At 43.2% G+C, this 17,807-nt stretch overlaps 2 protein-coding genes across 3 annotated transcripts in view; one reads left to right on the forward strand and one right to left on the reverse strand.

Annotated features, from left to right (window-relative positions):
• LOC138261557 (uncharacterized) overlaps positions 1–2,695 on the forward strand; it is a 403,078-nt gene extending 400,383 nt beyond the window's left edge. Inside the window, exon 14 of the mRNA XM_069210617.1 lies at positions 1,775–2,695. Coding sequence (XP_069066718.1) covers positions 1,775–1,838 — 64 coding nt within the window. The 3' untranslated portion in view covers positions 1,839–2,695. The remainder of the gene's footprint in view (positions 1–1,774) is intronic.
• Positions 2,696–2,872: 177 nt separating this feature from the next.
• Positions 2,873–17,807, reverse strand: part of LOC138261558 (uncharacterized) — a 257,041-nt gene continuing 242,106 nt past the window's right edge. For both annotated transcript variants that reach the window (XM_069210618.1, XM_069210619.1), the window contains exon 6: positions 2,873–3,594. In XM_069210618.1, coding sequence (XP_069066719.1) covers positions 3,187–3,594 — 408 coding nt within the window. In that variant the 3' untranslated portion in view covers positions 2,873–3,186. The remainder of the gene's footprint in view (positions 3,595–17,807) is intronic.

Below are 17,807 nucleotides of genomic sequence, written 5' to 3' on the forward strand. Positions count from 1 at the left end.
TCCCATCCCCCGGTCAAGCACTATCATTGCTGACGCCACATGATTCCCTTAAAAGGGTTGCATCTTTACTGGACATACTTGTGGGTTTTTCCTAGAATGATTTACCTATATTATTTCTCCTCCAGTAAGTTGTCTGGTTCTCCAGTAACAAGGATGGATTGTTCTCAGTGTTATGGCACAGCAGCACAAGTCACTCTCCTTTTCTGTGCCCAGACAGTCTGGTATTCGCAGACGGGGCAATTTCTACTGTATGACCAGACTTATAGCACACCACAATTTTCCACGCACCCTGGTCCATCAATGCCTGTCTTTCAACCCCCGGTGCAAGCACCTCATGACTGTTACTGTCCCTGTATAGAGACTCAACTCCCAGTAAAAAAACAAGCCCCGTGCTGTTGAGAGGCCATATCTCGGGTCTTAACTTCTCAACCAGGTAGAAAGGGGACAGCTTCTCAGCAGTATTTCTGATGAAATTGAGGCATCGTGCGCTGTCCTCCTTGGGGCCACTACTTTTCACTGAGCTCTCATGCACACCAGTGTTCAGTCTCATCAGGCTATCGGATGCCAACTTGTCCTGCAGCTGTATTTCCCTTCACCATCTCCAGAGACCCACAATACCCGACTAAACAAAACTCTCCACAGTCGACTCCCCTTCACATTGAACGATACTGCTCTGTTGTGTAGATCATTCTGAGCGCTTTTCATCACAGAGAGTGTGGGGAACCACAGACCTTCATCTCGGCTTTTCGGTGCCAGACTCCACAAACCCTTAAATGTATTACAAATTGAAATAATCAATGTCAAATGTAGCGAATGTTTGCCTATTTTAGACAACTGGATTTATGATTCTACCCCGTTCCATAGTTTCCCATTTACCATTAGATCGCGTGCTGTAATGGTTAAAATCTCTGTAATTCTAAAACTAAAGTAAGCACGTTCTGGATTAAGTGGAATGGAAAAGTGTTCCACTATCCAAAGGCGAGGTGGATGATACAGAGGGACCAAGCATTAATTGTTATATTTACAGATGATCACCCGTTAAGATGTCATAAAATGAACGAGTTTGGAACGTTAACTCGATTTTTTCAGAATGAGACAGGAGTTGTATTGTATAGGCCACATAACACTTCAGGATGGTCGAGTAAGAGAACGGCCCATTTGTGGATGTAAGGGAATTGTTTCCTCTTGCACAGCAGATTTAGATATGTGGTGCAATGGTAGTGGGTAGATCTTTTAGCTGGGCTTATTCTTGGAGTTAAAAGTGTGAGGAGAGTAGAATTGGACGTAAGCTAGACTCCATCATTCACTACTCAGACCTGCGCACAATCAAGTTATCTGCAAAAGATCAGTGCAGAGGCCAAGGATTGACCAGTAGTAGTTTCCCCAAAGTAAGGCTTCAGCAGGTTCGTAATAGCCATGTATAATACATATTTCTTGGACTTAGTTCTTGCTGCAAAAATAAGGCCTGCAATTTTAAATCAGGATCGGTTTCTGATGCTGCTGACGCTCACAGCCCATAAGATCAAGTAGTGCTTCTGTTGGAAAACCTGTTTCTTTACTTTCTATACCTTTGTCATAAAGCTGTTGGCTTGGTCCTCGGTATTTGTGCTTTGTAGTCCATGCAGTGCACGAATATGCGGGATCCTGTACTCGTCTGGTTTATTAAAAGACTTGCTGGTTTTGCTAGCAGCAGAGGTAATAAACAAACAAGCCAAGAATGCAGACTTCTGTTTCTTTCACCAGGAAATGACTGTACCATTATCTTTTTTTGTAGACGCCCCCAGAACTACACAACCATCGAAATGAACAATCAGAGAGAGACCTATGTGGACTTTTGATCAGCCTGGAAGAGCGCCCTCTCTGGCGCTGGAGATCTGCGATGAGTGTAGACTGGTACTCGTGTTTGATGTGACTGGAATACAGAACTGAAACGGACTAGATTACTCCTCCATTCCATACAATGAACGTTTTCTTGTTTAAAAAAAAAAAAAAAAAAACTCTCAAATATCATTTTTATAAGGTGTGCACTAGGAGAGACTGGGTGATTTGCTACATCCCCTTCAGCAATTTTAGAAATCTAATGAAAAAGATACGAGGTGAGAAATTGTGTTTTTCTGGCTACAGGTCTGTGCTCCGAGCACCCGGCGTTCTTTCCACTGATACTTCGAGGGGGCCCTATTGTTTATTATCGATACTCCTTTACTTACAATTTGTTCAGGGTTCCACCGTACGCCGAGAATTTGATTTATTTAGAACAATAAGGTTTAACAATGTGTTTGAACTATGACAGAAAAGCAGTGCAAGGAAACCTTAAGTGCCCTTCGTTATGCATGTTTTAGCCCTGCAAGCGCTCCTGTGGCCAAGGCAGACTCCTCGACAGCCTATCCTGTCTGGCGTCAGTGCGCAGTACTGCGACCGCTCTATGCCGTCCCAGCCGTGTAACCTCAGCAGGTATATTGTCGGCAGCACTGACGTGAAGCACAATGCTGATGCTGGCCAGAGGTGCCATGGGGCATTTGCTCAGGCGATTCTTTTATTCTGTTTGCAGTCAAAAATTGCTATTTTAATTATTAAGAAAGAACAGTAAAACAATACAACGGCGAAAAACGATTATTTGATGTAAAATATGGAGCGTGAATAACCATAGAAGCAAATTACAGTTTCATTTTTTTAAATAAAACTCTTTCACAAACTGGCCATGACCTTGCTTCGTGATTCAGGGGAAAATATCAGTAACTCTTTCAAAGTCTCCAAGGATCTGTGTGTTAGCTAAAAAGATAAAAATTTCAAAGAAAGGCATTATGACCAAGTCCAAACCTGCTAATTTCAGAAGCACAACTGTACCGCATAAAAATAAACCCCACACCTGCCAGTGTTTTATTTTTGTTTTAATGGAAAAAAATCCTTCACTCAGAAAAGAGGGACAGTCCCAGCCCACAAATGGTAGGTTCAGGTGACCATCTGTCTTTTTAAACACTTCACATATATGGCCAGAAGTGATTTAGACTGCTGTGTAGCTTATGCGTCAGAGAACCGCTGTTTCCAGCTGATACCGTTAACGCATCTCTTCTGTGAAAGCACAATGTGCCCTTTTGCTTCACTCCAGAACTACACATAGAGGAGTAGCCCAGCCCAGGTAACAACTACACTGTGAAGTGGTCAATGTAATAGCAAGCAGTGAGTCCATCAAAGAAGCTCCATCTTGAACTGTCCAAAACTAGGTAGGACTGGTGCATTTTCTGCCATGTTGCTGTAAGGAAGGCAGGCTTGGTTGAGTGGTGACTGGGCGTGGCAGAGCTGCTGCTGCTGCTGCTGCTGATGCTGCTGTTGTTGCTGACTAAGCAAGGAGTTCATCTGCTGCAAAGTTCCAAGCACTTCCTGCTGGAAACGGTGCTGCTGCTGCTCATGCTGGCGTTCCAAACGATTCTGTCTTTCTGCCATTGCATGAAGGGCCTGTGTCAACTTTTGCACCTCTGTGTGTACCACCTCCAGTTTTTCTGCGATTGCTTTTGAGTGCCCGCCCCAATGACTGTTCTGGTTGTTCGTGGAACATGCAGCACCAGTTGGGATGGTCTGCGTACTGGCATCAGTAGTCTGAGGGGGGGGAAAGAAATCCATTAAAAATGTTACACATACACATACACCCCCCCCCCCCCATGACTTGTAAAATATTTATCGGTTAGAGGACATAAAATGTCTAATATGCATGCCAAGTTTCCTATTTATTCACAATTGCCCAACCAGTGCTTCTCGACTATCCTGTCCGTTTTAATTTTTTTCTTACAGTAGACGTTCCCAAGGCTAACATCCCGTCTATCTCTGTAAACACGCTTCCTACTGTGATATTCGGATAATAAAAGTGCAAGCATTTGTAACTTACAACTGTCTGCTGGTGTGATTCTCATTACCAAATGATCAAGTATTTCACACATTACCATTTCATCCGTCCTGATACGCATGAGGCAAGCCTGCCAAGACAGACAATGCCCATGCGCAAAACTAAGGAGGTTGTTGCACTTATCCGCCCTGTAGATAAACCTACATGATCTTTTCACTAATGTTGCCCTGCTACCTACGGAGCACTCCCCCAGTCACTGGTCCTCCTGTTCTTTTCTGTCTACATCCAAAGAATACGCCCCGCACTGATCTGAAAACCAGAATTATTTGCGCGGGTTGAGTCGCCTGCTGGGAGCTTTTGTCAGTAACACTGAATTGATGGAAGTGTGCAGGGCACAGTGCTGGTTGGCCCGATCATTGCAGCCTATCTCGAGGCAGAGAGCCCAGGTCTTTCAATCAATAATATCCAGGAAGTTCCTGCATCAGACTCACTTGTAGCCCTGTAGAATGGTGAGCACAACCATGTGTTTGTTTGTTTTACAACAAAGAGCAGGCACACCTGAACATATGCGTCTTAACAAAGAACAAAACAGTGGATGGAGAGGAGGTACAGTCGTCACTTACAACAATGTGTTTGCAGCATGAACGTATTCTACATTGAAATGCTGAAGAATGACTTCAACCACGGAACACCACCACCTCAGAACACAGTAGAGCAAGGAATTTGTAAGGAAGCAGCAGATTTACAGACCCAAGATGAAATGTAAAACCGGGAACTCAGTACAAAGTAAGCTGCAGGGGAGATAACACTACAAAAGTGACATCAGGGTTTATTCGGAATCTATTTCCAGATTACAAGGGAAGACAGTGCCCTCAGCCTGATATTGAACCAAACGTTATTGGACAGCTATTTAAAGGACAGAAAATTCAGCATGTAAATGTTACAGATGCCATTCTCATGTTGGAAGAGCATGATTGTTTTCAAAGATGCCTATTTTTGCGTCCCCATGCATTAAAGACTTTGGAAGTACCTCGGATGTGTGATAGGTTGCAAATAATATCAGTTGAGGGTTAGACAGCTTGTAACTTGAAATGGGTTCCACTAAGGTGCAAATTACACCACAAAGTATCTTAGTGGCCAAGGAGACAGGCTCTATAGCCACCCAAGATTACTGAGGTGTAAAAACAAAAAAAACAGGATTGAAGAGTGGGGGGGAAATGCTGTGCATGTATGGTGTGGTTGTGCAACCTTACTGTGTAATACACTTGCCCAACCCTTTTAGGTCCAGTAGATGTAAAACCTCCAGCTCAACTCTCAGTAGTTGCACTGAGCAGCAAGGCTTACACAGAGCTCAATGCATTTAAACAGCATCAAAACAATTAAAGAAGAAATCAACATGACACCTTCCCTGCGGGCGTCGGCCACTGGCCGACGCCCGCACTACCTCCCTGGTGTGGGTCACGACCAGTGGCCGACACCAGGGAGGGGGTTAATAAATCCTCGGGTGTGACACACCCGAGGTTTTTTTTTTTTTTTTTTTTTTTTTTTTTTTTTTTACATCCCAGGGAGACACAGAAGTCTCCCCTTTCTTACGAGGCCTTCCTGAAAGTGTTTCCTGGCCCCCGATCGCAGCACAGCACAGGAAACACCACTAGGCGCCAGGGATTTCACTTGGGGGGGTCGGCCCCCTCGGAAAACACCCCCTCCCCCCCCAAACCTCCCCGGGGGCATTTTTTTTTTTAAAAAAAGGTAGGCCCCCCCCAGGGGAAACATTAAAAAAAATACAAATAAATGGACAGGGGGTCACCCGTGGACAGGGCGACCCCCTGTGGGGTCAATATTTTTTTTTAGTTGTTGTAGGGTTTCCCTGGGGGCCATTTTGGCCCCCAAGAAACCATACAACAACTAAAATATATATATATATATATATATATATATATAGATAGATATATATATATATATATATATATATATATATATATATAGATAGATATATCTATGTACATGGACATATCTATAGATAGATATATATAGATATATGTACATATATATATGTATATATATATATAGATATATCTATGTAGATATATATATATATAGAAAGTTCTCTATATATATATATATAATCACTTTTGTCAATATGTGTGTGGTTTCCCTGGGGGCTGCGATCGGCCCCCAGGAAAACCAGACCCACATATAAAAGTGATATATATATCTATATATATATATAGATTTGCCGCCAGTTGTCTTGCAGTTGCCGCTTGCGTCTTCAAAGCAATGCACATACTTCAACTGACGCTTTTCAACTGTAGCTTTTAGGCAGCAATAAAAAAGTCAAGTAAGTATTGTGATTATGTTTCTGCTACAAAAGGGTCAGACTTGTCTAGTGGCAGTTTTAGTGCCATAAAGAAGCGCAGAAGGTTTATATGCCTACTGCAAAGAGCAAATCTGTATTTTATGTAAATAGCTGAGTACATTAGTAAAGTCAGCCATTACCTGCGCTATAATACCAATGAAATGTATGTGCGGGGTGGAGGGCGGCTATGGAGAGATGAAGGGCACTTTTGCTGGGTGGTAATGAGGGAATCCGAGGAGGAGGGAGTGGGAGCACCAATAATGATTGTTGGACTGGGCGCAGGAGGTGCTAAAGACTGTGACGAATGGTATGTGACAAGGTGTTTTTTGAGTGTCTTGAAAGAACGTGCTGATTGAGGGAAGAAGCGCAGGTAAGGTGGCCTCTACTGTTGCACGTATCTCACACACACTATCGATTTTGTGACTGTCTACGTAGGCTAGTGTTTTAGAGCAACAGTTTAGCCAATAGCAGAGATGGCATCTTGATGGATGACTGCTGCCGGCACTCGGGTTATATAGGACAGCTCTGACATAGGATCTGGACTGAGACATCAGATACTGAGACAGCATCTGAGGGATAGGACAATGGCGCAGACTCTGGGAGTGATTTTTCAGTCGGAGGAGTCCCATTCGATAACTCCTCTTCCAGTACATTATGAGGGAGGTGATGAGGACAGTCCTGCTGTCCCTTCGCAAGCAGTATGTGCAACTGGGTAATAGTGGGTTAGCCCAACCCAGAGAGCAGGTGAATGCGGCGGCAAGGAGAGAGAGAGAGAGAGAGAGAGAGAGAGAGAGAGAGAGAGAGAGAGAGAGAGAGAGAGAGAGAGAGAGAGAGAGAGAGAGAGAGAGAGAGAGAGAGAGAGAGAGAGAGAGAGAGAGAGAGAGAGAGAGAGAGAGAGAGAGAGAGAGAGAGAGAGAGAGAGAGAGAGAGAGAGAGAGAGAGAGATATATATATATATATATATATATATATATATATATATATATATATATATATATATCTCTCTCTCTCTAGGGAGCTCCCCAATTTAGTTCAGCCCCAAATTCCACCGCCCAAATCGTATTGTGGAGACATCAAAATTATCTATGGCAAAACAAACTGGTTTTGTAAGGCAGGCACCTGTGTTTTTGGTCCTGGGTTCGGCGGCCATATAGAGAAACACACTAAACCCAAACATTTCTGGAAACTAGACATTCGGGGGAGTCCACAGAGGTGTGACTTGTGTGGATTCCCCAAAGTTCTTACCCAGAATACCCTGCAAAGCTGAAATGTTGAATAAAAACTCTATTTTTCTCGCATTTCTGTCACACAAACTACAGGAATATGCTGGGATTCACAAAATTCCTACCACCCAGTGACTCCTCACCTGTCCTGATAAAAACACTACCCCCACTTGAGTGCCTACACCTAGTGCCTGAGTCAGGAATGGATCACCCCAGGGTCAACAGCTGCCTCATGTAAGGACCAACATTGACCGTTGTGTGATCTACTCCTGTCGCGGGCACCAGGCCTACCCACACAAGTGAGGTACCGTTTTTATTGGGAGACTTGGGGGAATGCTGGGTGGAAGGAAATTTGTGGCTCCTCTCAGATTCCAGAACTTTCTGTCACCGAAATGAGAGGAAAAAGTGTTTTTTTGGCCAAATGTTGATGCTTGCAAAGGATTCTGGGTAACAGAACCTGGTCAGAGCCACACAAGTCACCCCATCTTGGATTCCCCTGGGTTTCTAGTTATCAAAAATGCGCTTGTTTGCTAGGTTTCCCCAGGTGCCGGCTGAGCTAGAGGCCAAAACCCACAGATAGGCACTGTTTTCTGTCCAAAAATAGGATGTGTCCACGTTGTGTTTTGGGGCATTTCCTGTCGCGGGCGCTAAGCCTACCCACCCAAGTGAGGTATCATTTTTATAGGGAGACTTGGGGGAACGCTGTGTGGAAGGAAATTTGTGGCTCCTCTCAGATTCCAGAACTTTCTGTCACCGAAATGTGAGGAAAACGTGTTTTTTTAGCCACGTTTTATGGTTTGCAAAGGATTCTGGGTAACAGAACCTGGTCCGAGCCCCACAAGTCATCCCATCTTGGATTCCCCTAGGTCTCTAGTTTTCCAAAATGCACAGGTTTGGTAGTTTTCCCTAGGTGCCGGCTGAGCTACAGGCCAAAATCCACAGCTAGGCACTTTGCAAAAAACAACTCTGGTTTCTGTCAAAAAAATGTGATGTGTCCACCTTGTGTTTTGGGGCATTTCCTGTCGCGGGCGCTAGGCCTACCCACACAAGTGAGGTATCATTTTTATCGGGAGACTTGGGGGAACATAGAATAGCAAAACAAGTGTTATTGCCCCTTATCTTTCTCTACATTTTTTCCTTCCAAATATAAGTGTGTGTAAAAAAGGCGTCTATTTGAGAAATGCCCTGCAATTCACATGCTAGTATGGGCACCCCGGAATTCAGAGATGTGCAAATAACCGCTGCTCCTCAAAACCTTATCTTGAGCCCATTTTGGAAATGCAAAGGTTTTCTTGATACCTATTTTTCACTCTTCATATTTCAGCAAATGAATTGCTGTATACCCAGTATAGAATGAAAACCAACTGCAGGGTGCAGCTCATTTATTGGCTCTGGGTACCTAGGGTTCTTGATGAACCTACAAGCCCTTTATATCCCCGCAACCAGAAGAGTCCAGCAGACAAAACGGTATATTGCTTTCAGAAATCTGACATCGCAGGAAAAAGTTATAGAGTAAAACATAAAGAAAAATGGCTGTTGTTTTCAGCTCAATTTCAATATTTTTTTATTTCAGCTGTTATTTTCTGTAGGAAAACCTTGTAGGATCTACACAAATGACCTCTTGCTGAATTCAGAATTTTGTCTAGTTTTCAGAAATGTTTAGCTTTCCGGGATCCAGCATTGGTTTCACACCCATTACTGTCACTAACTGGAAGGAGGCTGAAAGCACCAAAAATAGTAAAAATGGGGTATGTCCCAGTAAAATGCCAAATTTGTGTTGAAAAATGTGGTTTTCTGATTCAAGTCTGCCTGTTCCTGAAAGGTAGGAAGATGGTGATTTCAGCACCAGAAACCCTTTGTTGATGGCATTTTCAGGGAAAAAACCACAAGCCTTCTTCGGCAGCACCTTTTCCCATTTTTTTTGAAAAAACGAAATTTTCACTGTATTATGGCTAATTTCTTGGTCTCCTCGAGGGGAAACCACAAACTCTGGGTACCATTAGAATCCCTAGGATGTTGGAAAAAAAGGACGCAAATTTGGCGTGGATAGCTTATGTGGACAAAAAGTTATGAAGGCCTAAGCGCGAACTACTCCAAATAGCCAAAAAAAGGGCTCAGCACTGGGGGGGAAAAGGCCCAGCAGCTAAGAGGTTAAGAAATCCAACACCAATTTATGAAAATATGATTTATTGTTCTAAGAATTTAGACAGTAGAACAAAAAAGATCCACCAGAGTGTTCTGGAGATCTAGATTTTTCAAGCAACAATACCAGCAATTTCCCTCAACAGCGAACAAGCCTTGGCAGAGTCAACAAATTCGACACTTGGAATACGTGCTCCATTTTAAGGGTCAGAGCACATGTTCAATGGCATGTGTAGCTGCAGATTCACATGCTCTGCATAAGTCTGCCATCTAGTGTTGGGCTCGGAGTATTACAAGTTGTTTTTCTTCGAGGAAGCTTTTTTGAGTCACAAGATCGAATGACTCCTCCTCTCGGTGATAGGGTGCACGGGCATCGAGAACTTTGTTAGATTGTTTTCCTGCAGGAGGGTGAAGTAAGGAGTGAAGAATTGCATATGCAAATATTTATAGTAAGTAAAGTAAAGAAGATGTCCATGCAATGTATATATTTACATAAGACAGTACCACAATGGCTACAGGCTTCCGACCTGACCATACACTCTATGAACAACCTTTCCACCTGGGAGTCCATTCCTGGCCACCAATATGTCAAACGCAATCTTCCTTTGGTCTTGGACATACCCTGATGACCCGAGTGAGCAAGAGAAATAATCTCCTGCCTCAACGTGGTAGGGGGAAACCAATCTTGTACCTCTGAATAAAAACCCATCTTTACTAGACAACTCCCCTCTCACATGCCAAAACGTTTGTGTTTCACAACTCCCTTCATTCCTGTTTTCCCAACCTTTCTTTATTAAGGACAACACTTCCACCATCGTGCTATCCCACTCACATTCTTTCCGCCATCTTTCCTTCGTCACAACACTTTCATCAAGCCCACTCTCCTCAATCTCACACACCATTTCGGTATCCACATCCACCTCACTCTCGTCCTCCAACTCACCTGCCTGCACTAATCTCAAAAGCGTGTCAGCTACCTTATTTTGTGCCCCTGGAATATACTTAATGTTGAACTCGTAATCTTGCAACGACACCGCCCATTTCATGATTTTGCTGGATACTGCATCCACCCCTTTTCTCTTCTAAATCTCATACAGAGGCTTATGATCAGTCCTTACCTCGAATTTGCTTCCCCACAACAAATTCTTAAGCTTCTTCACAGCCCAATGCACTGCAAGCGCCTCCCTCTCAATAACCAAATAGTTCAATTCTGCATCCCTTAAGGCTCGTGAGAAAAACAAAACTACTTGTTCGTCCTCATGATCACCCTGTTGTAATACAGCTCCCAAGACATTTGCACTTGTATCCGTAATTAAGACCGACAGCAGATTAGGGTTAAAATTTCTCAACTTGGGAGCTTTAACCAATTGCTCTTTTATCTCTCTAAATTCGCTTTCACACACCTCGTTCCACACAAATTCCACATCCTTCCGTAATAACTCTCATATTCACACACCTTTCTGCAAAACTCTTCACAAATTTACCGTAATATTCAGCCATACCAAAGAATTTCATAAGTTCCTCCTTATTAGATGGTGATTGTAACTTCTCAATAGCATTTCCTAGTTCCTTTTTTGGGGATATGCCCTCACCAGTTATCGTATGACCCAAATACTCTAGATTTTCTACGAAACTTGCACTTCTCCATCTTGACAGTCAACCCATATTCTTCCATCCTTTCCAACACACTAATGACCCTCTCTTCATGTTGAATATCATCTTTCCCAAAAACCAAAACATCATCTTGATACACCCTCACACCATCTAAATCCTTCAATACTTTTTCCATAACCCGTTGGAATACCGAGGGTGCAGATACTAAACCAAATGGTATCCTGGTATACCTAAAAGTTCCAAAAGGCGTGATGAACGCTGTGAGATCTTTAGATTCCTCGGTCAATCTAATCTGATGATATGCTGATGTTAAATCTACAGTTGAAAACACCTTTCCACCCTGCAGTAATAACAACATATCTCAAATATTGGGTATGGGATACCTATCCACAATCACATTCTTATTCAGTTCCCTTAAGTCCACACATAAATGCAGACTCCCATTCGGTTTCCTGGCTGCAAATACAGGGGCCAACCATTTGGTTCCCTCAACTTCCTCTATGACCCCTTCCTTCTGCAGCCTCTCCAGTTCCAATTTCATTTCTCCACGTAAGGCTACAGGTACACCACGAACTTTGCTGCATATAGGCTTTGCCCCTTCCTTCAGACGAATATGATGAACGTAGTGTTGGAGACACCCCAATTTCTCTTGAAACACCAAAGGAGCTCTTGTTTTTAGTCTAATAACAAACTCATCTTTGTGCACAGCTTGTTGATTAACTGTTACTCCTTGATCCACAATTGTATTGATAACAATTTGATCCTTTATCCTCACAGGTGGATTACCATTGGGATAGAGAATGACTCCCAAGTCATTCTGATGGAACCAACTCAGTACACTGTCACCTTTTTTTGAGACATAAATTTTTGCATTCGTGAATTTGTGCCTGAATTCAAGCAAACCCCCAAAGTATCCGTGAAGTTTGATGGGTTCACCACCATAGGAATACGGCGTGATATCCGGTTTAAACAACTTAACTTTGTTCCTTAGTTTTCCCATATAAAATTCTTTTGAAACGATCGTGATCTTTGCTCCGGAATCGAACAACACTCTGGTTTCCTCCCCCTCTACCATGACTTCATCAATGGGACCTTTCCTTCCTTCACCGCCAACCTGGAGAATTATTTGACCACATACAAAGTCATCACCATCCTCAACATCCAAATCATCCTTAACTTCAAAAACATTGCCTTTTGCACTCCTTGTTCTCCACACACTGGAGTAATGGCCTTTTTTCTTACACAAACTGCATGTCACCTTAATAGCCGGACAGTTCTTGTCGTTGGCCATGTGGCCTTGTCTGCCACAACTAAAACATTTTCCTTGAAAAACACCTCTTCTTTCCTTTTTATAAGTCTGCCCTTCTCGTTTTTCTTTGTTTTCCGTAAGAGTCTTGATCGCTTGCACAGTATCATTTTTGCATTCTTCCTTTTTGATTATTTCTACACACATGAGAGAATGTTCAATCTTTTTAGCCAAGATTAACAATTCTTCTAGCGAAGGGTCATCTTTCTTCCAAATTTCATCCTTCACTTTTTCTATGTTACAGCCTAACATAAATTGATCTTATTCTTTCCTCTGTCAAGGTTCCAAACTTGCATGATGAGGCTAATTTTCTTATCGCTGTAACATAGCCTTCCACAGATTCATTTTCCTCTTGGTTCCGTTTTCCAAAATGATATCTCTTGAGTATTGTACTAACTTTGGGAATATAATGTCTATCCAACTTTTCCACGCAAGTTTCATATTCATTCAGATTTTCATTAATTATATCTGGAAGATTATCGAATACTTCCTGTCCTTCTGAGCCTAGGCAATGTAAGAGTAAAGCAGTTTTCCTTTCCACACTAAGTGATGCACCACAGACCTTGGAATATCTTTCAAAGATCTCCTGGTAGAGCTAGAAAAAATGGGGACGCAGTAACATTCTCCATCACGTATATAGTAGATCACAAAATGAGTCCAGACTCAAAAGAGAAAGAAAACATATTTGACTTCCACAGGTTATTTTAATGTCTCCTCCTTATAGATTGATTTAATTAAATTTTAATAACTTTTCATTTATCTCCTTGCACATGTGAGAGAAGGTGAACTTGGAAATGGGTGATTGCTGCTCAAATCTTCGCGTTGACTGTAGTGATCGTTGTGATTGAGAAGCTTCAGTATAATTCTTCGTGTCTTCAGGAGGACGCTGTTAATGTTGTTATGGTAACTCACAGGCGTGCGAGTAGGCGAATCAAACACGAAGAATTAATAAACACAGCTGGGCACCTCCTGTAACGCTAATACTGGTCGTCATGGAAACAAAGACGGAGCAGCTGTAACACGGCTCGAGTCAGTTTCCATGGAAACGCTTGAAGAAAAACGCAGTCTGAGAGAATAAACGTTTCTTCTAAGTCAGCAGTATTGAATAAAAATAGGTTGCTCACGTGGGTATGTTGTTCACAACAAATACTGCTGGAAAATCACCTCTCAGTTACTGTCGTGCGACCTCGTAAGCCTCAGTTTTCGGTGAATGTAAAGTAGGTTGTACTTGATGTTTAAGAAAAAAAAATTCATCCCATCCTCCGTCGCCAGTGAAATGATGTATCCATCAATAAGGAAGATAATATCAATAAGGACGATGCCGAGCACGGTTCATAAAAGTTATTGATTCCGATACAGAGGCCCCATCCAACGCATCCAACTGTCAGCTTCTTCCATATCCTCTCACCCCATCACATTCCATTCCTGCCCATAGATTCTACTCTTATTATTCTAAATTCCACAAACTATGTACATACTACACAGTCCCCTCCTAAAATAAGCGGTGGCTAGCCTGTAGGAGTTAGAGCAGTTTGAAATAGTTTGTTTAAGTACTGCTTGACCAACATTTGCTTGTTGGTGAGACAGCACATCCACACAGTAGTGTTTAGTAAATGTGTGTGGTGTGGACCATGTGGCTGCTTTGCATATGTCTGCCATTGGTATATTTCCTGAGAATGCCATTGAAGCTCCTTTCTCTCTAGTACATGGGTACTCACAAACTTTTTCTCGGGGCCAAAATTGCAGTATGGTTTGCGGCCGAGGGCCGCACTGAAGTGACAGTCGGTGGGGGGGGTGGGGGGGGGGGGGGGGGAGGGTCTTAGAGGAGGAACAACCACCCCGCCGCCTTTTTCAAAACATTGCTCTCACCCCTACCCCAGTAACACACACAGCGCCATCTGCTCTCACCCCTACCCCAGTAACACACACAGCGCCATCTGCTCTCACCCCTACCCCAGTAACACACACACAGCGCGCGCACACACAGCGCAATCTGCTCTCACCCCTACCCCAGTAACACACACACAGCGCGCACACACACAGCGCAATCTGCTCTAACCCCAGTAACACACACACACAGCGCACACACAGCGCGCGCACACACAGCGCCATCTGCTCTCACCCCTACCCCAGTAACACACACACAGCACACACACACAGCGCCATCTGCTCTCACCCCTACCCCAGTAACACACACAGCACACACACACAGCGCAATCTGCTCTCACCCCTACCCCAGTAACACACACACAGCGCCATCTGCTCTCACCCCTACCCCAGTAACACACACAGTGCCATCTGCTCTCACCCCTACCCCAGTAACACACACACACACAGCGCAATCTACTCTCACCCCTACCCCAGTAACACACACACTACATTAAAAACAAATAAATAAATAACCAAAGAGCCTTACCTGACTCAAAGCACTGTAAAGATGCCACAAATGTAGAACGGCAGGCAGGCGGGCAGCAGACGTGGAGCCGGTGACAGGAAGCAGATGACAAAGCCCCGTAAAAGTTAGCTGCAAGCAATGACTTTTATGGGGCTTTGGCTTCCAGGATCCACAGAAACGCCATAAATAATGGCCGCCGTAGTAAACATAGAGGAGGGCCGCGGGAGCATGCGCAAAGAAGCCACTGTTGCGCATGCTCCCGCGGCCCTCTTCTATGTTTACATACTGCAGCCATTATCATAGGCCGTTTGTTGTACGTCTCTGCGGGCCGCCAAGGTCGGTCCGTGGGGCCGCTGGCGGTCCGCGGGCCGTACTTTGAGTAACGTCGCTCTAGTAGAACGTGCTTTAGGAGTTACTAATAGTTGCCTTTTAGCTTTGAGATAGCAAGTTTGAATACTATTTACTATCCAGCTTGCCAGTCCTTGTTTCTAAATAGGATTACCTTTATGAGGCTATTGAAAAGCCACAAAAAGTTGTTTAGGTTTTCTAAAATCTTTTGTTCTGTCTATATAATACATGAGTTCTTCTGAGATACAGAGTGTGGAGAGCTCTTTCAGCAACTGAATCTGGCTGTGGAAAGAAGACTGGCAATTCCACTTACTGATTGATGTGAAATGGTGAAACCACTTTGGGTAGAAATTTTGGATTTGTCCTAAATACTATTATGTGTTTGTGAATTTGGAAGAAGGTTCTTCTAAAGTGGATGCTTGAATTTCACTTACTCTCCTTAAGAAAGTAATTGCTACCAGGAAAGCAACTTTCCATGAAAGAAACTGAAGAGCAAAAAAATGCATGGGTTCAAATGGTGGACCCATAATCCTTGTGACCACAATGTTAAGATTCCAGGCAGGAGCTGGTGGAGCTCTAGGTGGAATAACTCCTTTAAGGCCTCCCATAAAAGCTTTTATGACAGGAATTCTCAACAGAGCGGTATGCTGTCTGTTTTGGAGGTAGGCTGATACTGCTGTTAAATTAATTTTAATAGATGGATATGCAAGATTTGCTTTTTGTAAGTAAAGCAAATAACATGCAATATCCTGTACCGATGCTTTAAGTGGATCAATGTTTTTGGGTTGACAGTAATATACAAAACGTTTCCATTTAGCTGCATAGCACTGCCTGGTTGTAGGTTTACGTGCTTCCTTTAGAATGTCCACACATTCTGATGGAAGCTGTAGATATTCAAACTCTATGACTTCAGGAGCCAATTCTCCAGGTTGAGCATACTGGGATTGGGATGCCTGATTTCACCTTTGTTTTGAGTCAATAGGTCTAGTCTGTTTGGGAGCTTGTGATGTGGTACTACAGATAGATACAATAGTGTTGTGTACCAGTGTGGATATGCCCACGTGGGAGCTATGAGTATTATAGTGAGGGAAGTGTGACGGATCTTGTTGACCAGAAATGGAAGTAGTGGGAGAGGGGGAAAAGCATAGGCAAATATCCCTGACCATTTGATCCATATAGCATTGCCCTTGGATCAAGGGTGTGGGTACCTAGATGGGAAGTTTGGGCATTTAGCATTTTCGCTTGTTGCGAAAATGTCTACGTTTGGTGTTCCCCATATATGAAAGTACTGTTGAATTAACTTGTGGGTGAATCTCCCATTCTTGTATTTGTTGCTGCGTCCTGCTTAAGAGGTCCGCTAATTGGTTGTATATTCCTGGGATATACTCTGCTAGTAGGTGAATGCGATTGTGAACTGCCCACTTCCAAATTGTCTGTGCTAGAAAGGACAATTGAGATGATTGTGTCCCCCCCATTTCTGCAGATAATACATTGTTGGCATGTTGTCTGTCCTTACTAACACTGTCTTGTGTGTGATTGGTGGCTGGAATGCTTTGAGTGCTAAGAACATTGCCATCAATTCCAAGTGGTTTATGAGGTACGTTTTCTGGATTGAGTCCCATTCTCCCTGTATCATAAGATTGTTGAGATAGGCTCCCCAAACTGTCATTCATGCATTTGTGGCGATTATGGTCTGTGGCACATATGTCCTGAAGTAGCCGCCCTTTTGATAAGCTGGTGTGATTCCACCATTGCAGAGAGCTGTAATTTGCGGTCCAACAACAGTAGATCTTGAAGTTGACCCTGTGCCTGAGACCATTGTTGTGAAAGACACTGTTGTAGGGGTCTCATGTTTGACATGCATTTGGGTACTATTGCTATGCCCAATGCCATCATCCCCAACAGTTTCATGATAAATCTTACTGTGTAAGTTTTATTGTATTGTAGCTGTTAAATGAGATTGTGGAATGCTTGAATTCTTTGTGGGTTTGGGTACCCTAATCCTGACTGAGTGTTCAGCATTGCTCCCAGATACGGGTTTGTGCTGGTTGGGGATGAGATTTTTGGTAATTGATTGTGAAGTCTAGACTGTGTAGAGTATCGCTTGTGTATTGTGTGTGCTGCTGAGAGGTTTGAATGGTGCGGACGTTTATGAGCCAGTCGTCCAGATAAGGAAATACATGTATATGTTGCCTTCTAAGGTATGCTGCAACCACTGCAAGGCATTTGGTAAATACTCTTGGTGCTGTTGTTACTCCAAAAGGTAGCACTTTGAACTGATAATGCTTTCCTGCTATCACAAATCTTAGGTATTTGCGATGTGCTAGATGTATGGGAATATGGAAGTAAGCATCTTTTAGATCTAATGCTGTCATGTAATCCTGTTTTTGTAATAGGGGAATGACATCCTGAAGAGTAACCATGTGGAAATGCTCTGAGAGGATGTACCAAATTGAGAGGTCCGAGATCTAGAATTGGTCTGAGAGTACCATCCTTTTTTTGGTATAAGGAAATATACAGAATATACTCCTTTCCCTTGTTGAGCTACAGGTACCACTTCTACTGCACCTTTGAGTAGAAGTGAT

This window comes from Pleurodeles waltl, chromosome 10, assembly GCF_031143425.1.
Source record: "Pleurodeles waltl isolate 20211129_DDA chromosome 10, aPleWal1.hap1.20221129, whole genome shotgun sequence".
Taxonomy (NCBI): Eukaryota; Metazoa; Chordata; class Amphibia; order Caudata; family Salamandridae; genus Pleurodeles; species Pleurodeles waltl.